Consider the following 17528-nt stretch of genomic DNA (forward strand, 5'->3'; position numbering starts at 1 on the left):
CTCCATAATTCGGCAACACTAATCCTTGTACCAGAGGTTTGCCTAAAAGATATTTTTATTACCTTAATAACAGCACAACTCTGATCTATAAAGTAAGTGCTCTGCAGAACCTTTCTTTCCTAGAAACCTGGATACTATGGAACACCATGTGACAAGGTCCTGATGTTACAGGACTGGGAATAATAAATCATAATCTTCAAGTTAACCCTCTACCCAATCCTCTAAAAATGTCCTCTCGACTCCTGCCAAGAATCCCAGTGAATAAAATTAACTATAAATCATCAATATCATGCTTTTGGACAAAGGTGACACTCATTCTAGCATTTCATGTTAAATGGTTGTCCAACTCTTCAGAGGGGTCAGATGCATTCATGTCATCACTATACTGTAGGCCAACAAACTCGGCAAGAATCAGGTTATATGGTAGAGTTGGTAGGTGGACTCCATGATCTGCATTCCTCTCTCAGGGTCACACCTCAATTACAACTCTGATATTTTTAATTAATGCAAGACCAAGCAGCCTAAAAGTTATTAAAACACTTCCTTGCATTGCTGTTATCTCTTCTTTTTCCTCTGCTTGGCTAATTAGGCAGGAACTAGGAAAATAGTGTTCCCCTAATCATAGCAAGAATGATTTTTTTTACTTGCTAAGCTTAGTAGCAATAGTTCCAAGAGTTCCCTACCTAAAAAAATGCTTGTTGCTTTTCTAAAAGATCAAAACATCCTTCACTGCCATGCCAGAAGGATATCCAACAAAGTGGAGATTTTGCAGTAACACATATGTACAGCTTCCATCGCATCAGGCAGTACTGATCCAATGGTTGACGAAGTGGAGGAAGTGTCATTCCAGTCAGTATGGCTACTTATGTTCTTGCTAATTTCCTCAAGGTTTACTCTTTAAGCTAGACTTACATGCTGTCTTTGAAATCTTATACACCACAAATAGTCATTGATGGACAGTCATTATTTTGTCTTCCCATTAGAGGTCCAAGTGACCAGCACCGAGGACCCTTTCACCACACTTAGAAATCACTTCCTTGCCCTCCCCTACCATCACAGGACAGAACCACTTGCTAAGCCTAGAAACACTACCAGATTTCACCTACATAGAACCAGTTACTTAAAATAAATTTAGGTACCTATTTCATTTTGATGAAGGGAGTTTCTTGATACACATGTAATTGCACTTCTCTCCTCATACATACAGTCACAATGGGCCATGTTACCCACTGGAGAAAAGGTGTGAACACATCATTTATTTCTAATCTGATCACTCATGAGACTGACAACATGTGTGATCTTCAGAGATTTTTGGACTATTACATCTCATGCTGAGATGTAATAGTCCTCTTTTCCAAATCTGAAATGCTCTTACCTAACACAAGTGCTGAGCTTTACACTTCACTAGTTCTGGAGCTACAAGAAATTTGGTTTGTGACTCCTTACAGTCCCAAAGTACTCTGCTGGGTCATTCAAACTTACAAAACATTATGGGACCTTCGGCATATTAGCCTCCCAAAAAAACAGAGATTCAACATACATATAAATCACATAATGAGTGCCATTCTCCCAATCCAACAGATCTCAATGTACCATATACAGTTTCCCTGTAATATGAAGTACTATTAGTTTATACATACTTGATGGTTGAGAGAGTGTGCATGTAGTGAAGCTACCTTCTACTTCAGTGTGACAGACTAGACTAGTGATCCTTACAAAAACACAACTGTGGTATTTTCCGTGTACATGCCAGTAAATGTTTAATGGTTTTGAATAAAAAAATTGCTCTGTGTTGCAAAATGGAACAGTACTTTACAAACATTAAAAGCATACTGCAGTAATGTACAATTTCAAAAACATATGTGTTGGATACACTCCAAACCTTACCTGTAAGACTGGTAATTTTCATGCATCTAAATACTTACATAATTTACTTGATCTAAAGATAAGAAGAATAACACACAAGCTCATAACCAAGCAACCATATATAGAGCCATCCAAATCTGGCTTCCTATAAGAAGCTCATACCCAAAAATTATAAATACAGTATATTATGGTTATCCATTAAGTATTTTTCATAACTTTCATAACTGGGACTTTCTGCACATACCTGGCCAAACATCAGCAGGATATCTTTCAATCCATTTCCTGGCCATATCTTGATGATGTACATCATACGTAAGCGGTCTGTAAATCTCAGATCCAACAAAATCTATGTTGAAAGTATCCCAAAAAGGACCAAATGGATTACCCTCCTTGGCATTACATCCTTCCGAGTTATATCGAGGCATGTAACAAAAAGCTGAAAGAGAAACCAAAAGGGTAAATATGCACAAAAAATAGCACACCATACAATGCAAAAATTACCTTGATATTGCAATAAGTGTGATATGTGATCTAAGAAGACACTTTTTAGTACCAAATATTTTGATAAACAGTTATTTAAGGAAACAAGAGGTTTGTCCTTAAGATTCAAAAACATCTCCCATACATGCATACAACTCATAATACTTTAACAATTGCAGATAAAATGGTAAAATGAAAGTTCTAAAGAATATGAACAGGTTCTCAAGTATAAAAGAACCTTCCATGATCTACCAAAAGAGCCACAATTTTCAAACTGCTTCAAAACAGACCTGTTATGCGTTAAACTTTAATGACATTGGCTGGAAAATACAGTTGGAGTTTAAGGTCAAAAACTTGTGTGGAAATACAAGTTTCTATAGTTTGAGCAACCTGACCATGGGCATATGCATCACAATGGCCCACAGACTTGATCACGAAAATGTTGTATTTTATATGGCAAAGTCTGTAGAATCTTCTGATTTCCAAATACTAAAGCAAAGAGCTAATTCATTCCTGCTCGCTGCTACTGTCTCCTGAATTTCAGGTATAAAGTTTCCTGTGGAAACCTCAGTAAGCCAATAGGCTAAAGAAAGAATCTGATGAAAATGATAAACAAGCTGGTTTTAGAAAAGACAAGAGCTGCATAGATCAAATATCTCTGTTAAGACATTGTGCAGCAGTGTACAGAATTTGAAAACCCCTTCTGATGATTTTTGTTGATTATGAGAAGGCAATTGACATTATCCATAGACCAATACTACGGAAGGTCTTGTTTCACTTTGGCACTCCTATTAAACTGTAAAGCTCATTGAAATAATCCAAGAATGAAATAGAGGCAAAGCTAATGCTGATGGGGTCTTGTCAAATGAACTTGCAGTATACTGTCAGGCACTACAGGGGAAGGCTATTTCACCTTTGTCATGTGCCCTACTCATATTTTATGATAGAAAACACAGTAAGAGGTAGAAGAGAAGTTTCAGACTGGAGTAACGACAGAACCATCACAAGATTTATAAAGCTTGCCTAATAGAAATTATCACATATCTGCAGAGATGGGACTCAAAGTAAATCAATGAAAAACAGAAGTAATGAAGATGGAGTATGCACAAAGGGATCAAATGTTTAGATGAAGAAAGGATTAAAGAGGCTGAATCTTTCAAATATTTATGAACAAGGTTATCCAATACAGGTTCTCTTGGAACTGAATTTAGTGAAAGATTACAAAAACAAATACAGACATTGGGCAAGCTAAATAAGATACGGAAACCAAACAGAATGAAATTGCATCCATATGACTACACATTAGGATAGTACAAAATGTATTGTTATTCAGACATGGATCATGGTATGACAGTGAAACTATATATCTAAAAGATTTTGTCAATTTGAAAATAAAGCTTTAAGAAGAATATTCAAGCCAGATGCCAGGATACAATGAGAAATGACAGATGCTCAAATGTATATAAGATAAAGATGAAAGTGAGATAGTGATGTTCTGGAAAAGACTAAGCCTAATCTCCATCTTGCATGAAATGTCCTTAGTGAATTAATAACCAACAACAAGTACCCCAGGAAATATGAATCCTAAACTAGTCATCACCACAATCAGATGGCAAAAATGTAAAACAAATTCTACCCAACAAAAGACTTAAGATTAAATGAGTAAAATGTTCCTCTACCCAAGTTTGGTATCTAATTCTCACTCTCTATCTATTTCTATTTATCTATGGAACCATATACTGTATCCATTCACTTAAAATGTATTTCAATGTACAATACTGTATGTTTCTTGCCTCTGCTAATTTTTTTTTACCTACTGAAAGTGTTTTAATCTTTTTGGCACATATCTTTACCATAAACTGCATATAACAATCATATCTTCAAACTTTACTGTACACACACTGTAAGATTAAAAGCACTTACCTATTCTCTTATCAGGAGGCCATAATGTAGGTCCAATAGTTTCCATAAATTCCTCCATCAAAATAACCCTATGAAACTCCTTCAGTGGATCTACTTTGAAGTATGTGTTAAAAGGCACCTGGATCTGAAACATATTATCATAACTTTCAAAGCTGGAAAAGAATTAAAGTATTGACTCCTTAAAAAATTAACTAACAGCTGACAAATACCATCTTTCCTCATTAACAAACATTGTTTCCACATACAAACAATGCATATTCTACTGTTCCTGCACTATCAAAGTATCCAGTGGGGTGATTAATACATAAATACAGTGAGACTTGTTGTCTTGGAAATCAACAACTGGGAATATAGGATACATATGACTGAAAAAATGACGTTTGCATTAAGAGGTTGCCTATTGAAGGCTTTGCTGCTTTTCAGTGTTAAACATTATTATTCATGGTTAGGTTTATACTTGGTGACTGACTTTAGATGGTCTCAAAGCATAAACACATTTATCTTAAATACTGTATATCTATTACTAACTGGTCAAAGTAAGTTTCTGAGAGAGAGAGAGAGAGAGAGAGAGAGACAGAGACAGAGAGAGAGTGTGTGTGTGTGTGTGTGTGTGTGTGTGTGTGTGTGTGTGTGTGTGTGTGTGTGTGTGTGTGTGTGTGTGTGTGTGTACAATACAACTTATGGTTACATAACCAGAGCGAGGAGAAAAAGGTACACTAGAGTACAGTATACAACCACATCAATCTGTACACTACACTGTGTCGAGCACATTAGTATAAGATGTTTGATAAAATTTATCAAGTGCATGTCATATACCAAGTTTGTAGGCTATAACTGTCGTTTGGATCAGTAAATGTATAACGACTGTTACATACATACATAATGGTTATTTACATATATGATACTGTTGCTGACAATCTTTCATATGTTTTACTGTATAGTGTTGTCTTCCTTTCTAACTCATTCTAGTTCTGCAAGCTATGAAGGCAACATTGTAAAATGACATCAGTAATAACTGACATTCTTCAGTATTGATTTTAACCCAGATTAGTATACTACAGTACAAGGCACGGTAAGTTACAAAGTCCTTGCAAGATAAAAAGGATCTTCAGCAGTACTGTGAGATATGAGCAGAAAAGGACTATGATGGTAACAGATGCCGGTAATACATAATGAAGTTTTACCTTAATGAGGATGATACATTGAGCCTGACCAGTGAAGAAACCAAGAATTATCTATGTGCACTGGGTTCCAATTATGATACAACAAACAGCACGGCAAGACTGACTAGACTGCTTCACGCTGCTATTGAGAAGGGCCACGGCTACAGTATTAAACAGGGAACAAACAACGGAAACAACTATATTTCCAACTGCTGAGAAACTATATAAAACTACCACAGGTATTCTGCTTATTGTGCAAATATGCAACAGCAAGAAGAGCAATCCAACTCGAACAGCAGAATCATGACCAACAATTTGGAGTTATTCTTGAATGAATTAGGGTTTGTATACCTCAAAAAGAAAATATGTCTTCTCAGCAAGATTGACAGCGGTGAGATGTTAAAATAAAAATTATTATTGAACCACCGGAATTACTTAAAGATGACTTGTCTTTAATTACTTTAGAGGTGGGAAGCTAGTAGGAAATATTACACTAAGGTTGCTAAGTTACATGAAAAATCATGTGAGGACCATACATTTTGGTGGGTCGAGGTCGAACTACTCACCTACGCGGAGGGATTCGGTTGGTTGTTGCGCCATTGCCCTGCCCCAGTAAACCATAAACTACCTGCCACAACTCAATTCATCTACAAGGACATTCATCCTCCCCTGAATGAAGCAGGTCACTAATTGGGTCTCGTTGCTCCTTGCCCACAGAAGAAAATCCTTTGTCACTTCGTAGAGCGTAAAAGAATGAGTCCCTACTTGATCCTCAATATAAGCCAGGGCGGTCATGCTGTCCAAATGGACTGCTACTAACTTGTTGAAGGTTTGCGTTGCAAAACACTGAAGTGCAAGATGAATCGCTTTTAATTCCTTTACGTTGATGTGGTTTCTTTTGGTAGGAGACCAAGTTCCTGAAACATCCGTATCATTGAGAAGGGCTCCCCAACCCAGATCCAAAACGTGTGAGTATAATGTCAGGTCAAGGTTCGTTAGAGCCAGAGACCTTCCTGTTGCGAATCTGTCTTTCGTCAGCCACCACCAAAGGTCCTCTTTTATCTGGGGAGTGATGTTGAAAACGAACGAATCTGGGAAGGACTTCCTTTGCCAACTGGCCTTGAGGAAAAATTGCAGTACCCTTGTGTGCAGCCTGCCTAACGGAACAAACTTCTCTATGGAAGAAAGGGTTCCCAGAAGACTCATCCATGCGTTGGCTGAGCAGGAGGGGTGAGTTACAAAGTCTTGGACTTTTCTGCGACAATTTAGGATCCTTTGTTGGGATGGAAAAGCCCGAAAACTCAGAGAGTCTATCACTATCCCCAAATATAGAATAGACTGAGTCAGGACTAGCTGCGGCTTCTTAAAGTTTATTAAAAGGCGTAAATCTTGAGCGAGACGAAGAGTTTTCTGCAGGTCCTCCATGCACTGACTTCTCAAGGGAGAGCGTAGGAGCCACTCGTCCAGGTACATCGAGATGTTTATCCCCATGAGATGTAGCCATCTTGCTAGGGGAGCGAGTACCCGGATAAAAACTTGAGGGGCTGTGGAGAGTCCGAAGCAAAGTGCCTGAAATTGGAAGACTCTGTCCTGGAACATGAATCTCATATACTTCCTGGAATCCAGGTGAACTGGAACGTGAAAGTAAGCATCTTGCATGTCGATTGTAACCATCCAGTCTCTCTGATGGATGGCTGACAATAATGACTGACTTGTCTCCATTTTGAATTTTGTTATTTGAACGAAGAGGTTCAGGGCACTGACGTCCAGGACAGGTCTCCACCCTTCTGATGACTTGGGAACCATGAAGAGGAGGTTGTAAAACCCTCCGTGTTTACATCCTCGAGTACTTCCATGGCTTTCTTTTCTAGTAGGGCTGACACTTTCCGAGATAGGGCCGAAAACCTCTCTCAGCCTACTGAGTAGGCTATTAAGCTGATGGGAAAGTTTACTAAGGGAGGTTTCTCCCTGAAAAGGATTGCGTAGCCCTCTTTCAATACCTTCAACACCCATGGCTCTACATTCTTCTTCTTCCATTCTGTCCAGAAACGGGACGGACGACTCACTTACAGGGTGCTGGCCCATTAAAGGGTTTCTTGGTGGTCTGGAAGTTCGGAGGTTGGCTCTAGGTATGGACTGGAAACGACCTCTAGAACTTTGAAAGGGCTGTTGCTGCAAAGGTAACATTCTAGTAGCTGTGGTAGAAGCTGTGGCTCATGCAGGGAACTTTGCCCTTTTGGTGGATTGAGTGAGGAGGTCCTGAGTCGATTTCTTCTGTAGTTCTACTGAAACCCATTCCAGGGTGTCCTGCGGAAACAGACTATTTTTGTCCAGGGGGGCAAAAAGAAGCGAAGAACATTGCAACGGGGTGACTCTTTTGCCATGAACGAGCACCACAAATCTCAATTTTAAGAATTCCTGTTGTGAAGATGGTCGCCAGCTCTAGTGCTCCACCTCTTATGGCTCTATCAGCGCACGCCAGCACTCCTAGCCAGTCCGATGCAAAGTTCTCTTGAACGGACATAGTCTTCTATTTTCTTGGCTAGAACGGACATAGTCTTCTATTTTCTTGGCTAGAGCCCCCACCATCCAATCCAGAAAACTGAAGACCTCGAAGGCTTTAAAGATGTCTTTAAGCAAATGGTCTAATTCCGAGGCGAAGAGAACTCTGGCTGACAAGAAAGCAGAATGACAAGAAGCCTTATCATTCGAGAGGGAGGCTTTCCCAACATTTCTCCTTTCTGCTAACCAGGCATCCATGCGGACGAAAGCTTTCTTCACAGACAAAGATAAAACCATACGTGGAAGTCCGGTACCCGGTGACAGAGGGATGGCTGGAGAGAAGAACGATGGGTTACAGATCAGGAAGCAGTACCAAGTAATTAGATGTAGATTGCTCCTCTTCTACAGGTTCCTCGACTGGGGAAACGGGTGATCCTGGGGGGTCCACGGTCTCTTGCACTACCAGAGTTGGCTTTTGAAGAAGGCTCAGAACTCTATCAAGCCAGAGTTGAAGCGGCGCCAACGAAGGATCTTGAACTACCAACAGAAATTCACCTGAAGAATCGGGGACTGGAATCTCTCCTTGTGGGGTCGCGAAGATGTTAGAAGTAGGGTGGACTTTGAAAGAAGCGCCCACAGAGACTGGACGTAAGGATGTTGGGACCCACTCGCTGTCGGAACAGACACTGACTCCTTTGAAGCAGCTGTATTCTTCGCGAACACTTGGCACCACAGGGATGGGCGCTCGGTGATTTGGCGTTCAAACTCCGAGCAGTCATACATGGGCTCTTAAAATTCAGAATCTGGGAGCCCACGAACTGGAAAGGCGGAAACTGCACTCTTGTACACTGGGCGCTCGGACGAAGCGCGCTCATACAATGGGCGCTCTGGAGATGATAGCTCAGACATTGAACGCTCTTCAAGTTGGCGCTTACACACAACTGTATCATAAACTGGATGCTCGGCTGCTGGACTGGCACACTCTTTTGGGGTCAGAAAGCACTTTCGCAACTGAATGGGCGCGAGAATCTCTCGCTGGTGACTCCCAAAAACAACAAGAAGGGAGAGAGCCACATTCTCTCTCTACAGCTTGCTTATGAGACAGGGGCGAATCGGTTTCCAAGTCAGCACCCGGCCTTTTCAATGGCCTAGAAACTTTCGCAAAAAGGCCACTGCGCTTCTTGTATGCAGGAGAGACCGAATCACTTGATGATAGGGCATGTACGTCCATACAGACGCATTTTCAATGGCGTTCATCTGCAGCCTGGGATTGGCGGACAACAGGCTTGGATGAGGCGACAACTGCTCATGGGCAAACCCAACCAACCTCCCTTGGACTGCCTGTTTAGTTCCTCCTAGGTGAGCAAGGAGAGTTTAGCAGGGACCTTGGTCCAAGAGCATCGGTGGGACGAACAGCTGCCCCCTCCACTGACACTGCACTCGACACTACACTATTAAATTTGTCCATTAGGACCTTTACAGAATTCCCAATCTGGGACACAGTATTAACAAATAAATTAAACTTTTTTATCTACCCGTGCTTCTAAGCTGGCAATGGCACTAGGTTAAGCAGAATGAGAGCTAGGTAATGGAGTGACAGGAAAAGCTGGAGGACTGGAAATGGGAGAAAAAGCTGTCACAGGTGTTGAAGGGATAGGCAGAACAGCAATATCAACTCCTGGAGAATTACCTGTCCTAGCAGAAGCCTTTACTTCAGCCCTAGCTGTAGCTTTTCTCTGTAATTTGTCTAAGTGAGTCTGTAGTCTTCCATTTCCCCTTATCCCAGTCCTTACATTCTTCACAATGCAGCTCAGGAGAGCAAATTTGCTCCCTACAAGAACTACATACTGTGTGTGAGTCACTTTGCAGAAGTTACTCTAGTTTTGCAAACTAGAGTCTGACATAATAGGTCAAAAGTCCAATTAGGCAAGTCACAATCGAAGATATAAACCAGAATTCTAGCTAACCTAAATAGCTGTGCTATCAAAAGCAAAGAGTGCTTCACCAAAGACGATCTCTGACCATCCGGCGAAAATGAATCAAGAGCTGTTAATAACTGGTGTTCAATCATCAGCCGGCAGAAATGAATTGAGCTCTTTAGCTATGTTGTACCTATTCTTCGCCGATAGTGGGCGGGGCAGTATACCTACACCCAAAACAGAAGAGCACTACCCTGAGTTTCGAATTTTGAGCTGCTGCGTAAAGTAGAAACTATAGCTATGTAATTATTTGGTAAGTTACTTATATTAAAATCCACCATCATAGCTGATGTTCAGAATGAGGTCAAGGCCATATTTACATGATATGTCTCAAATAAGAACTTGACCTTGACTACAACTTTAGAACAATTTGAGATATAGACTTCAAGTGCAGCATGCATAATCCAATAATGATGCTGATATGAAAAGGACTGTATAGGCAAAGGTCATATAGTACTTAAAAGGTCAAAGGCAAAACAGGAATTTTACCTCGTCCATTGCTTTTGAATTAAATGAGACAGACTTCATATTAAACATGTATAATCCACTAACACACTATGTACAGCACATGGTTAAAGTCAGGTTCATTCTTGGAGGTCAAAGGTCATACGGTATATGAATTTATCCTTCATGACAACTTTTGAATTAAACAATACAAGATTACAAACTTCATCATATAGATTACATAATCTATTAATGGTGTCAATGTACAAAGGTAAAGTATACTTTAAGGTTAAAGATAAAATAAAACTTAGCCTTGACAGTAACTTTTGCACTAAAAAATTATATACTTCATATTAATAAGCATAATCCAAATATGATTCCAACATGTAGAGTTGGGTCAAGGTCTTAGTTAGATATCAAAAGTTATACATGAAGACTTTCACCACAACAATTAAGGGCTGTTTTTCAGCCTGGGCAACACCATGCATTTTTCTAGTTGCAAAATAACACACACAATATTTACTTACTGACTTTGTCAGCCCTGGCTTGTACTCAACCCATGGCGGTAAAACAAGTGTTCGGTTAAGCCCATGAGCAAAACCTAAAGCTCCTAGAAAATGATCAGCCTGGTTTCCAAAACGACCTGAAAGGAAAATACACTTTATTTTAAGCCTTCTACAAACATACAATGAGTACATCCTGTTTTCATGTCCTGTGCATTTTCTGTTTGAATTCAGAACTGGTTTAGGTCTCCTATGTCTTACCTCCAGGATGTTCTGAACCTTCCTACTGGTACCCATTCATCTACTACTTTTCTAATTGCTCCTCTCTTTAATCCTTCTATAGCAATAACTGCAAAGTTATTATAGGGTTATGAATTTCTTGTTTAGAGCATATAATTTTCCCCAGAATTAAATATAAAATATGTAATATAAAAAACGCCTTTTACTAATGATTAAAACCGGAAAGGTGAAGTAACTACCAAAGTACTGTTTACTAAACATATATTATTACAAAGTTGTTAAACGTGCCAATAGTGGCATAGCCAGACTATCATAAGGCTTACCCAAAAGATATGTTCATAAATCAAGGCTCAAAATTGGAGTATGGTAGACTTAAAGATGTTGGACAGCTAAGTGGTTGCAGACCAAAGGGAACAAATGAAAAGTAAAGATAAAATGCAATGAAGAATAGGACTGAAGAGATGCTGCAAAGAACATTAAGTGTTTTCTATAGAAAGCCATCTAAGGCAAACTATCAGCAGTACTCTTTGTGGAGTCCTATACAGTAAACCCCCCGTATTCACGTTCTCACGATTCGCGGACTCACGCATTCGCGGGTTTCTCTATGGAACATATCTACCCATTATTTGAGGAAAATTCGCCCATTCGCGGTATTTTTCACTGAGAAATATTCAGTAATTACTGTATTTTCATATAATTTTCATGAATAAATGCACTTTTTGTGATAAAACTATTAAAATACTCAGGTATAAGCATTTTTACAGGGTTTTTCTTGTGTTTAAACTATCAAAATGGGCAGTTCTAAGTGTTTTTAGAGGGGTTTTAAGTATTCGCAGATTTTAGCTATTCACGGGGGGTGTGAGACGCATCCCCTGCGAATACAGGGGGTTCACTGTACAAATAATTCTAGTCACTTCCAGGTAACTGCTTGCATCAACTGAGCAGAGCCCTTTATTCTACTCTCCCTCATAATTCATTTGATACCTCAGAGGGCTAAATGCCTTGGTTCCATTCTGTCAACTAAAGTGCTGAAAAGAGGGTAATCCAAATAAAATAACTGCCCCCAAAAAAATACAAAATCCCCTAACTACTCTCAGCTTTGTTAAATCCATACTCAGGGGATTGGCAAAACTGAACATCTTCAGCTTTCTCTATTTGACTGTGATCAATAAACTCTGAACATTGTTTCAAGGCTTCAAATTTTTTTTATATTTTATCTCTTGTAAATTTTACAATGAATTTTATTATTTGATATCATCCCTTTCTCATGATCTTAAATGGAAAAATAAAGTCCACAGTAGTATATATGTATATTACTATATACAGGACGCTTCTACTTACATGCTCAGTTGGCCTCTTCAGCCAGGAGAGGCCAACTGATTAAGCTGGAGAAGGCTTCCTGTATATAGCAATTTACATACATACTACTGCAGACTTTATTTTTCCAATGAATTCTATCTTTATCATGAAAATACAGACATTAATTCCAGCTTTTAAATGTTTATTTTATATTTTCATATAATGTATTGCAGTTATCTTTCAATTATGCATAGTCTGTAATAACCTGTTATATAATTACTGATAGGCTTAGCCTAGGTCATCTTCAGTAGAGCTCCAAATCGCTGATATATTCCAATTGAAACTGTTTTGTCCCTTTCTAGGCAATAAATAAGTAAGCTTACCAACAGACAAAATATTATAAATGATTTTGTTTTGTAAAATGACAAATTTAAATTAATTTGTATTTTTCATAGCTAACACACCTGCGGTCTTAACATTAGGATAAATCTTCTGGTGCCAGCTCGGTAAAAATAAAAACAAGAATTGTTTAAGCAGGGAATTGATGGCATTTGGCATCCGTCATGGAGGTGAGATGGGAAGCGGGCAGCGACCTTATTTCAACCCTGTGACGTGTCAGTTTTCCTCTTACCGCCATTGAGAGGTCGTTTCTTTCTCTCCTTCCTCTTCATAGCCAGTTGTTTTTGCCTTTGCCCATGTTTCTTTGTTGTATTTGTGTTCAGTGTTTGTTTTGGTGTGTGTGTGTGTGTGTTCTGGTTTTTATCATGCAATCCCAAAACCCAGCTAAAAGTTCCAATAAGCCTCAGAGGAGAATCAAGTGTACCCTTACAAAGAATGACACAAGCTGGAAAGCAACTTACATTTGGTCAATAAAACTGATGGGTTCAGATAATAACCCCAGCCACCCCACCTCTTGTTAAAAATGTACAGGACAGGGAAGTGCCCCTTATGAGCTGAAGCTCTAAAATAGGATGCTCTATTATGTAGATCACCTATGTCTGGCCCAAAGGAGTAGAGCAAGAAAGAGGGAAGAGAGATAGCCACTCACTCACGAACTCAACTGCTAGCCTTACACTCTCCAAGTACCTTAGGCAAGGGTAAAACAGAGTAAAGGTGATCTGTCACCTCCAAGCACCTGCTCTCATTACCTGAAAACTGAAAAGTTCCTCCAAAATGCTAGGTATGGTCCAGTGCCCCTGAATTGCTAGTAATGCCAAAGATATGCCAACATTCCAGCCTATGATGTCAGGTCCATCTTAAGTAATACCTCACAGTTTGCAACAGGCACAAAGTCCCACAAGGAAAAAACGAAACACTGAAATCTCTCAACAGATACTGACTGGTTCTGAGTTTTTGCATCAAACTCAGGAGCGAATGAGAATGAGTGATTCCCACCCCTCCTGATGTCAAAAGAGATGGAAAACGCAATGAAACTTGCCAAAAACTTCACTGGTACTAAGGTTAGCAAAAACAGGACTTGTACAGCACCAAGGTTGCGTCATGTCCCATTCCAGAGGATGTGCCCATGATGGGCAAGGCTGTTTTAAGTTATTCATAAGTGTAGACACTCCACTAAAGAAGAGAGGTCCATGCTTTTCAGTCAGAAGATCTGGCTTGAGGAGGAGCAGTCTGGAAGGCATGAGCCAAAAAGATTCAGTGAAGTCAAGGGGGTCGTGTTCCTCACAACCACCACTGACACCAGCCATTGCTTTTTGGCCTTCTTCCACTTCTTACCAAACCTCTTCCATTATAAAGACCAGTTTGAACATTCTGCACAGGGTAGTTCTGGGGTTCTAAACCTACCATAATAATATATCATTGCCCTCTCCCCAAGGACGACCCCACCCAGAACCCAATTTTCCCTAAGGGTCCCATACCTTGTTGGATGATGACACTGCGCATGCTCATCCCCCTCTCCCTGTTGCCTACCCCACCCAGAACCCTGTTATTCCTAGGGGTCTCCCACCTTGTTGTACGAAGTTCTGAGGTTAATTACAATTACAGTCGCCCACCAAAAACACCAGTTAATTGTTAATAAGCAACCAAAACACTGTAGGAAAAGTCAATTTCCAAGGTAATACCCGATGCGGCAAAACCCCAAAGTTCTACCTTTACTGTTACTTGGGTGGGGGGGTCAGGGCACGGGCACTACTTGATGATAGGTAGGTAGGTTTTGGTTAAGCCTAGGTCAGGACCTGGCATTCTAGGAAAGGTTATGTCTATTTACGTATGAGGAACCTGTCCCGTCGTTCTACACTCGCCCCGTGTTTTTTTAATGCAACCATGCAGCCCCCAGCCATGACTTGCCCATAATGCAATGGACCCGGCGTTGCTACCTACGAAGCTTGGGCCGGCCTAGCATTTGCTTGCAATGGAAGTGGACTTTCACTGGTAGTCTAAGTACGAAGAATTATTTGACATCTTACCCATACACGGACAATACATAATATATCCATTAGCATCTACATCTTCGATAGCACTACAAGTGTCTCGTACGAAAATAACCACCATAAAAATTACAACAAAGTTTACACCCGCCATTGTTTTGATTTTGGCTGATGTCTAATGCTATCATCGAAAGGTAAACAAAGAACTTTATTTATCTACTATTCATTCGTTTTTTAAACCTTGAAATATATGCTTGTCCTTTTACATATTATTTTACTGTTGCATGTATAGCTATCATAAAACATTAATGAGTGGTTAACTTTTTTGTTAACCTCTATGTTTGTAATGCTTTCCCAATAAGGAAAGTACAACCTCTCGTATTTACGTGTCGTTATCATTTTGTTTGTGTGTTGAGTTATAAAGGGTAATAAGTTAAGGCAGAGCATTCAGTCGCCTAACACTCGTTAATTCTTGAGAATAATCGGTTTGTCGAGAATGTTTGTGTGGTCCTTTTGTTATTTGTAGTAATTGTATAATCCATTGTTCTTCTTCTCCTTTTTGGGTAAATCTATTTGTTAGTCAGTGATAAATTTAAAACTCAATATGGATGAAGTCATTAAAGAACAAGAAAGTTTAGGAGTATATAATGGAAAAGATACCAAATCTTAAGCATTACCTAACCGAACATCATGAACTATTTTTTACCCCACATGGGCGTGTTCAAACTTGATCGAGAAACCACAAAATGAAGAATTGTAATTCTATCAAACATCTTTGAGGCAGAACCAAGCAAACCCATGACAGTAAGCCAAAATCAGACTATTTACCCAGGGCCGTCGTTAAACTAAAAATTAAGTTCAGCCTTACTTCACTTAAGTTTTGGTTCGAAGATACTTTGCTTTGATATCAAAAAGGCTTTTAATTAGATAGCGCTTAGACCTTCGGATCAAAATACATTACTTTTTCTTTGGTTTAGAAGTGTGAAGATGATTTTTCTTTGTTTGGCTATAAAAATCTAAGGTTGAGTTTTGGTCTAAGATGCAGCCCAACAATTTTGATGTTGAGTCTCTATAAGATATTGGTTTTGGATGTGGATAATTATGCTCCATAAGTAAAAGGTATGACATTGCTTTATCAAATGTTCTTTATGGATAATGGTGCATGTACAGGCTGTACCTACAAAAATTCTGGTACATTGGAATGGGCCTAATGATGGACCACTTCAAGAAACCATTGACTCAGACTTAGACCAAAACATTCTAACAGAGGTTAAAATGGAATAGGGAGTTGAGTTGGAGATCCCTTCAGCTCTCCCTATTTTTTGGAAGCTTCTGCAACTACGAATCGGTCCATTTTTTCAAGTCCATTGCTTCTAACTCTGATTTGTATAATATCAGTGGTCCAGTATTTAATAGGGCAAGGTTATTTTACTTACGCATGGTTTACAGTGTGATAAGTCCTTGGGATGGGATGACAGCTTACCGGCAGAAAAGCTAATAGAATGGAAATGCATTGCAAGGCAAGCTAATTCTACTCCTGAAATTGTTGTTAAAAGATTTGTTGGTGAAAGAGATGGACATTACAAACTGCTTGCTTGTGTAGATGATAACAGTATGATATATGGAGCTGTTCTGTATATAGAGAACATTGATACCGGTCAAACAAATTTTTTGTTGGCCAAAAGCAGGCTGATAAACGGAGTCTAATACTAAGTCCATCCCTTCCCTGGAGTTACAAGCCATTTGTTTAGGTGTAGAATTGTTAATTGATTTATATAAAGAATTACGAAGGTCTGAATGCCTCGTCCCAATTATTACAATAATAAGTTTGGATTTGCACTCGGATAGTTTGGTAGCCCTTTCTTGGATCAGTTCATATTCCCATAAACTGGTTAAGACGCAGGAAAGGATCTGTACTTGTCCCTAATACGCTACAACAAATAAATAAGTTATGTGAAACATTTCCAGTTAATTTTACTTTCATCACTGGAACTGCCAATCCTGGAGGCTGCATAACTAGAACTTTGTCCTATGAACAGCTTATTAATAGAAACTATTTTTCTGGCCCTCAACTTGATATCAACAAATCTGCACTCAGTTAAGATATTGTAAGTTACAGTTCCTAACCCTAGGGTTACTTTTGACTTATATGATAGGAATGCTGTACATAATTTTTGTGCACAAGACCTTAGGAATTATGAGATTACTGAGCATCTAGTTTCTCCAGACAGATTACTCTAGTTTTTCTAACCTGGTTAAAGTACATGCTATGGCTGCTCGACGTTTTGCAAAGTGGAAGTCTGTAGGTACAGCTAGAAAGCTGAATGTTCCCATTGAATTTGATGATTCAGGCTTTTATGTGAAAGCTCTCAAGATTATCATATTGAAAGACCAAAAATTAAATTCCCAAGTGTTTTTTTATTATTTTACATCCAATTCTAGACTCCTCAAGGATATACCTAATTTGGTAAGACAGCTGAATGTTTACCCAGATCAAGATGGAATACTAAGTCAAAAGCAAATTTGATGGGTGGAAAAGTAAAAAGAGAGGTTGTTTCCCAGTCTTGCTGCTTAATAAAAGCCCCTTAACTGAGTTAATAATCAGGAGCCTTCGTGTAAAACTTAAGCATGCTGGTTATTATTCTGTTCTGAATGAACTTCGTAGGAAGTTCTGGACACATTGTGTTTCAGCTGTTAAAAGATCAATGAAAGATTGTGTCATCTGTAGAAGGTACAAGGAGC

The 17528-nt window shown here is 39.3% G+C and overlaps 1 protein-coding gene across 1 annotated transcript in view; it reads right to left on the minus strand.

Annotated features, from left to right (window-relative positions):
* O-fut1 (O-fucosyltransferase 1) overlaps window positions 1-14969 on the minus strand; it is a 31735-nt gene extending 16766 nt beyond the window's left edge. The window contains exons 1-4 of the mRNA XM_067087674.1: window positions 14826-14969; window positions 10885-11000; window positions 4270-4393; window positions 2111-2302 (exon numbers count right to left, since the gene is read on the minus strand). Of these exons, the coding sequence (XP_066943775.1) occupies window positions 2111-2302; window positions 4270-4393; window positions 10885-11000; window positions 14826-14940 (547 nt within the window). The 5' untranslated portion in view covers window positions 14941-14969. The remainder of the gene's footprint in view (window positions 1-2110; window positions 2303-4269; window positions 4394-10884; window positions 11001-14825) is intronic.
* Window positions 14970-17528: the final 2559 nt, after the last annotated feature.

This window comes from Macrobrachium rosenbergii, chromosome 44 (genome assembly GCF_040412425.1).
Source record: "Macrobrachium rosenbergii isolate ZJJX-2024 chromosome 44, ASM4041242v1, whole genome shotgun sequence".
Taxonomy (NCBI): Eukaryota; Metazoa; Arthropoda; class Malacostraca; order Decapoda; family Palaemonidae; genus Macrobrachium; species Macrobrachium rosenbergii.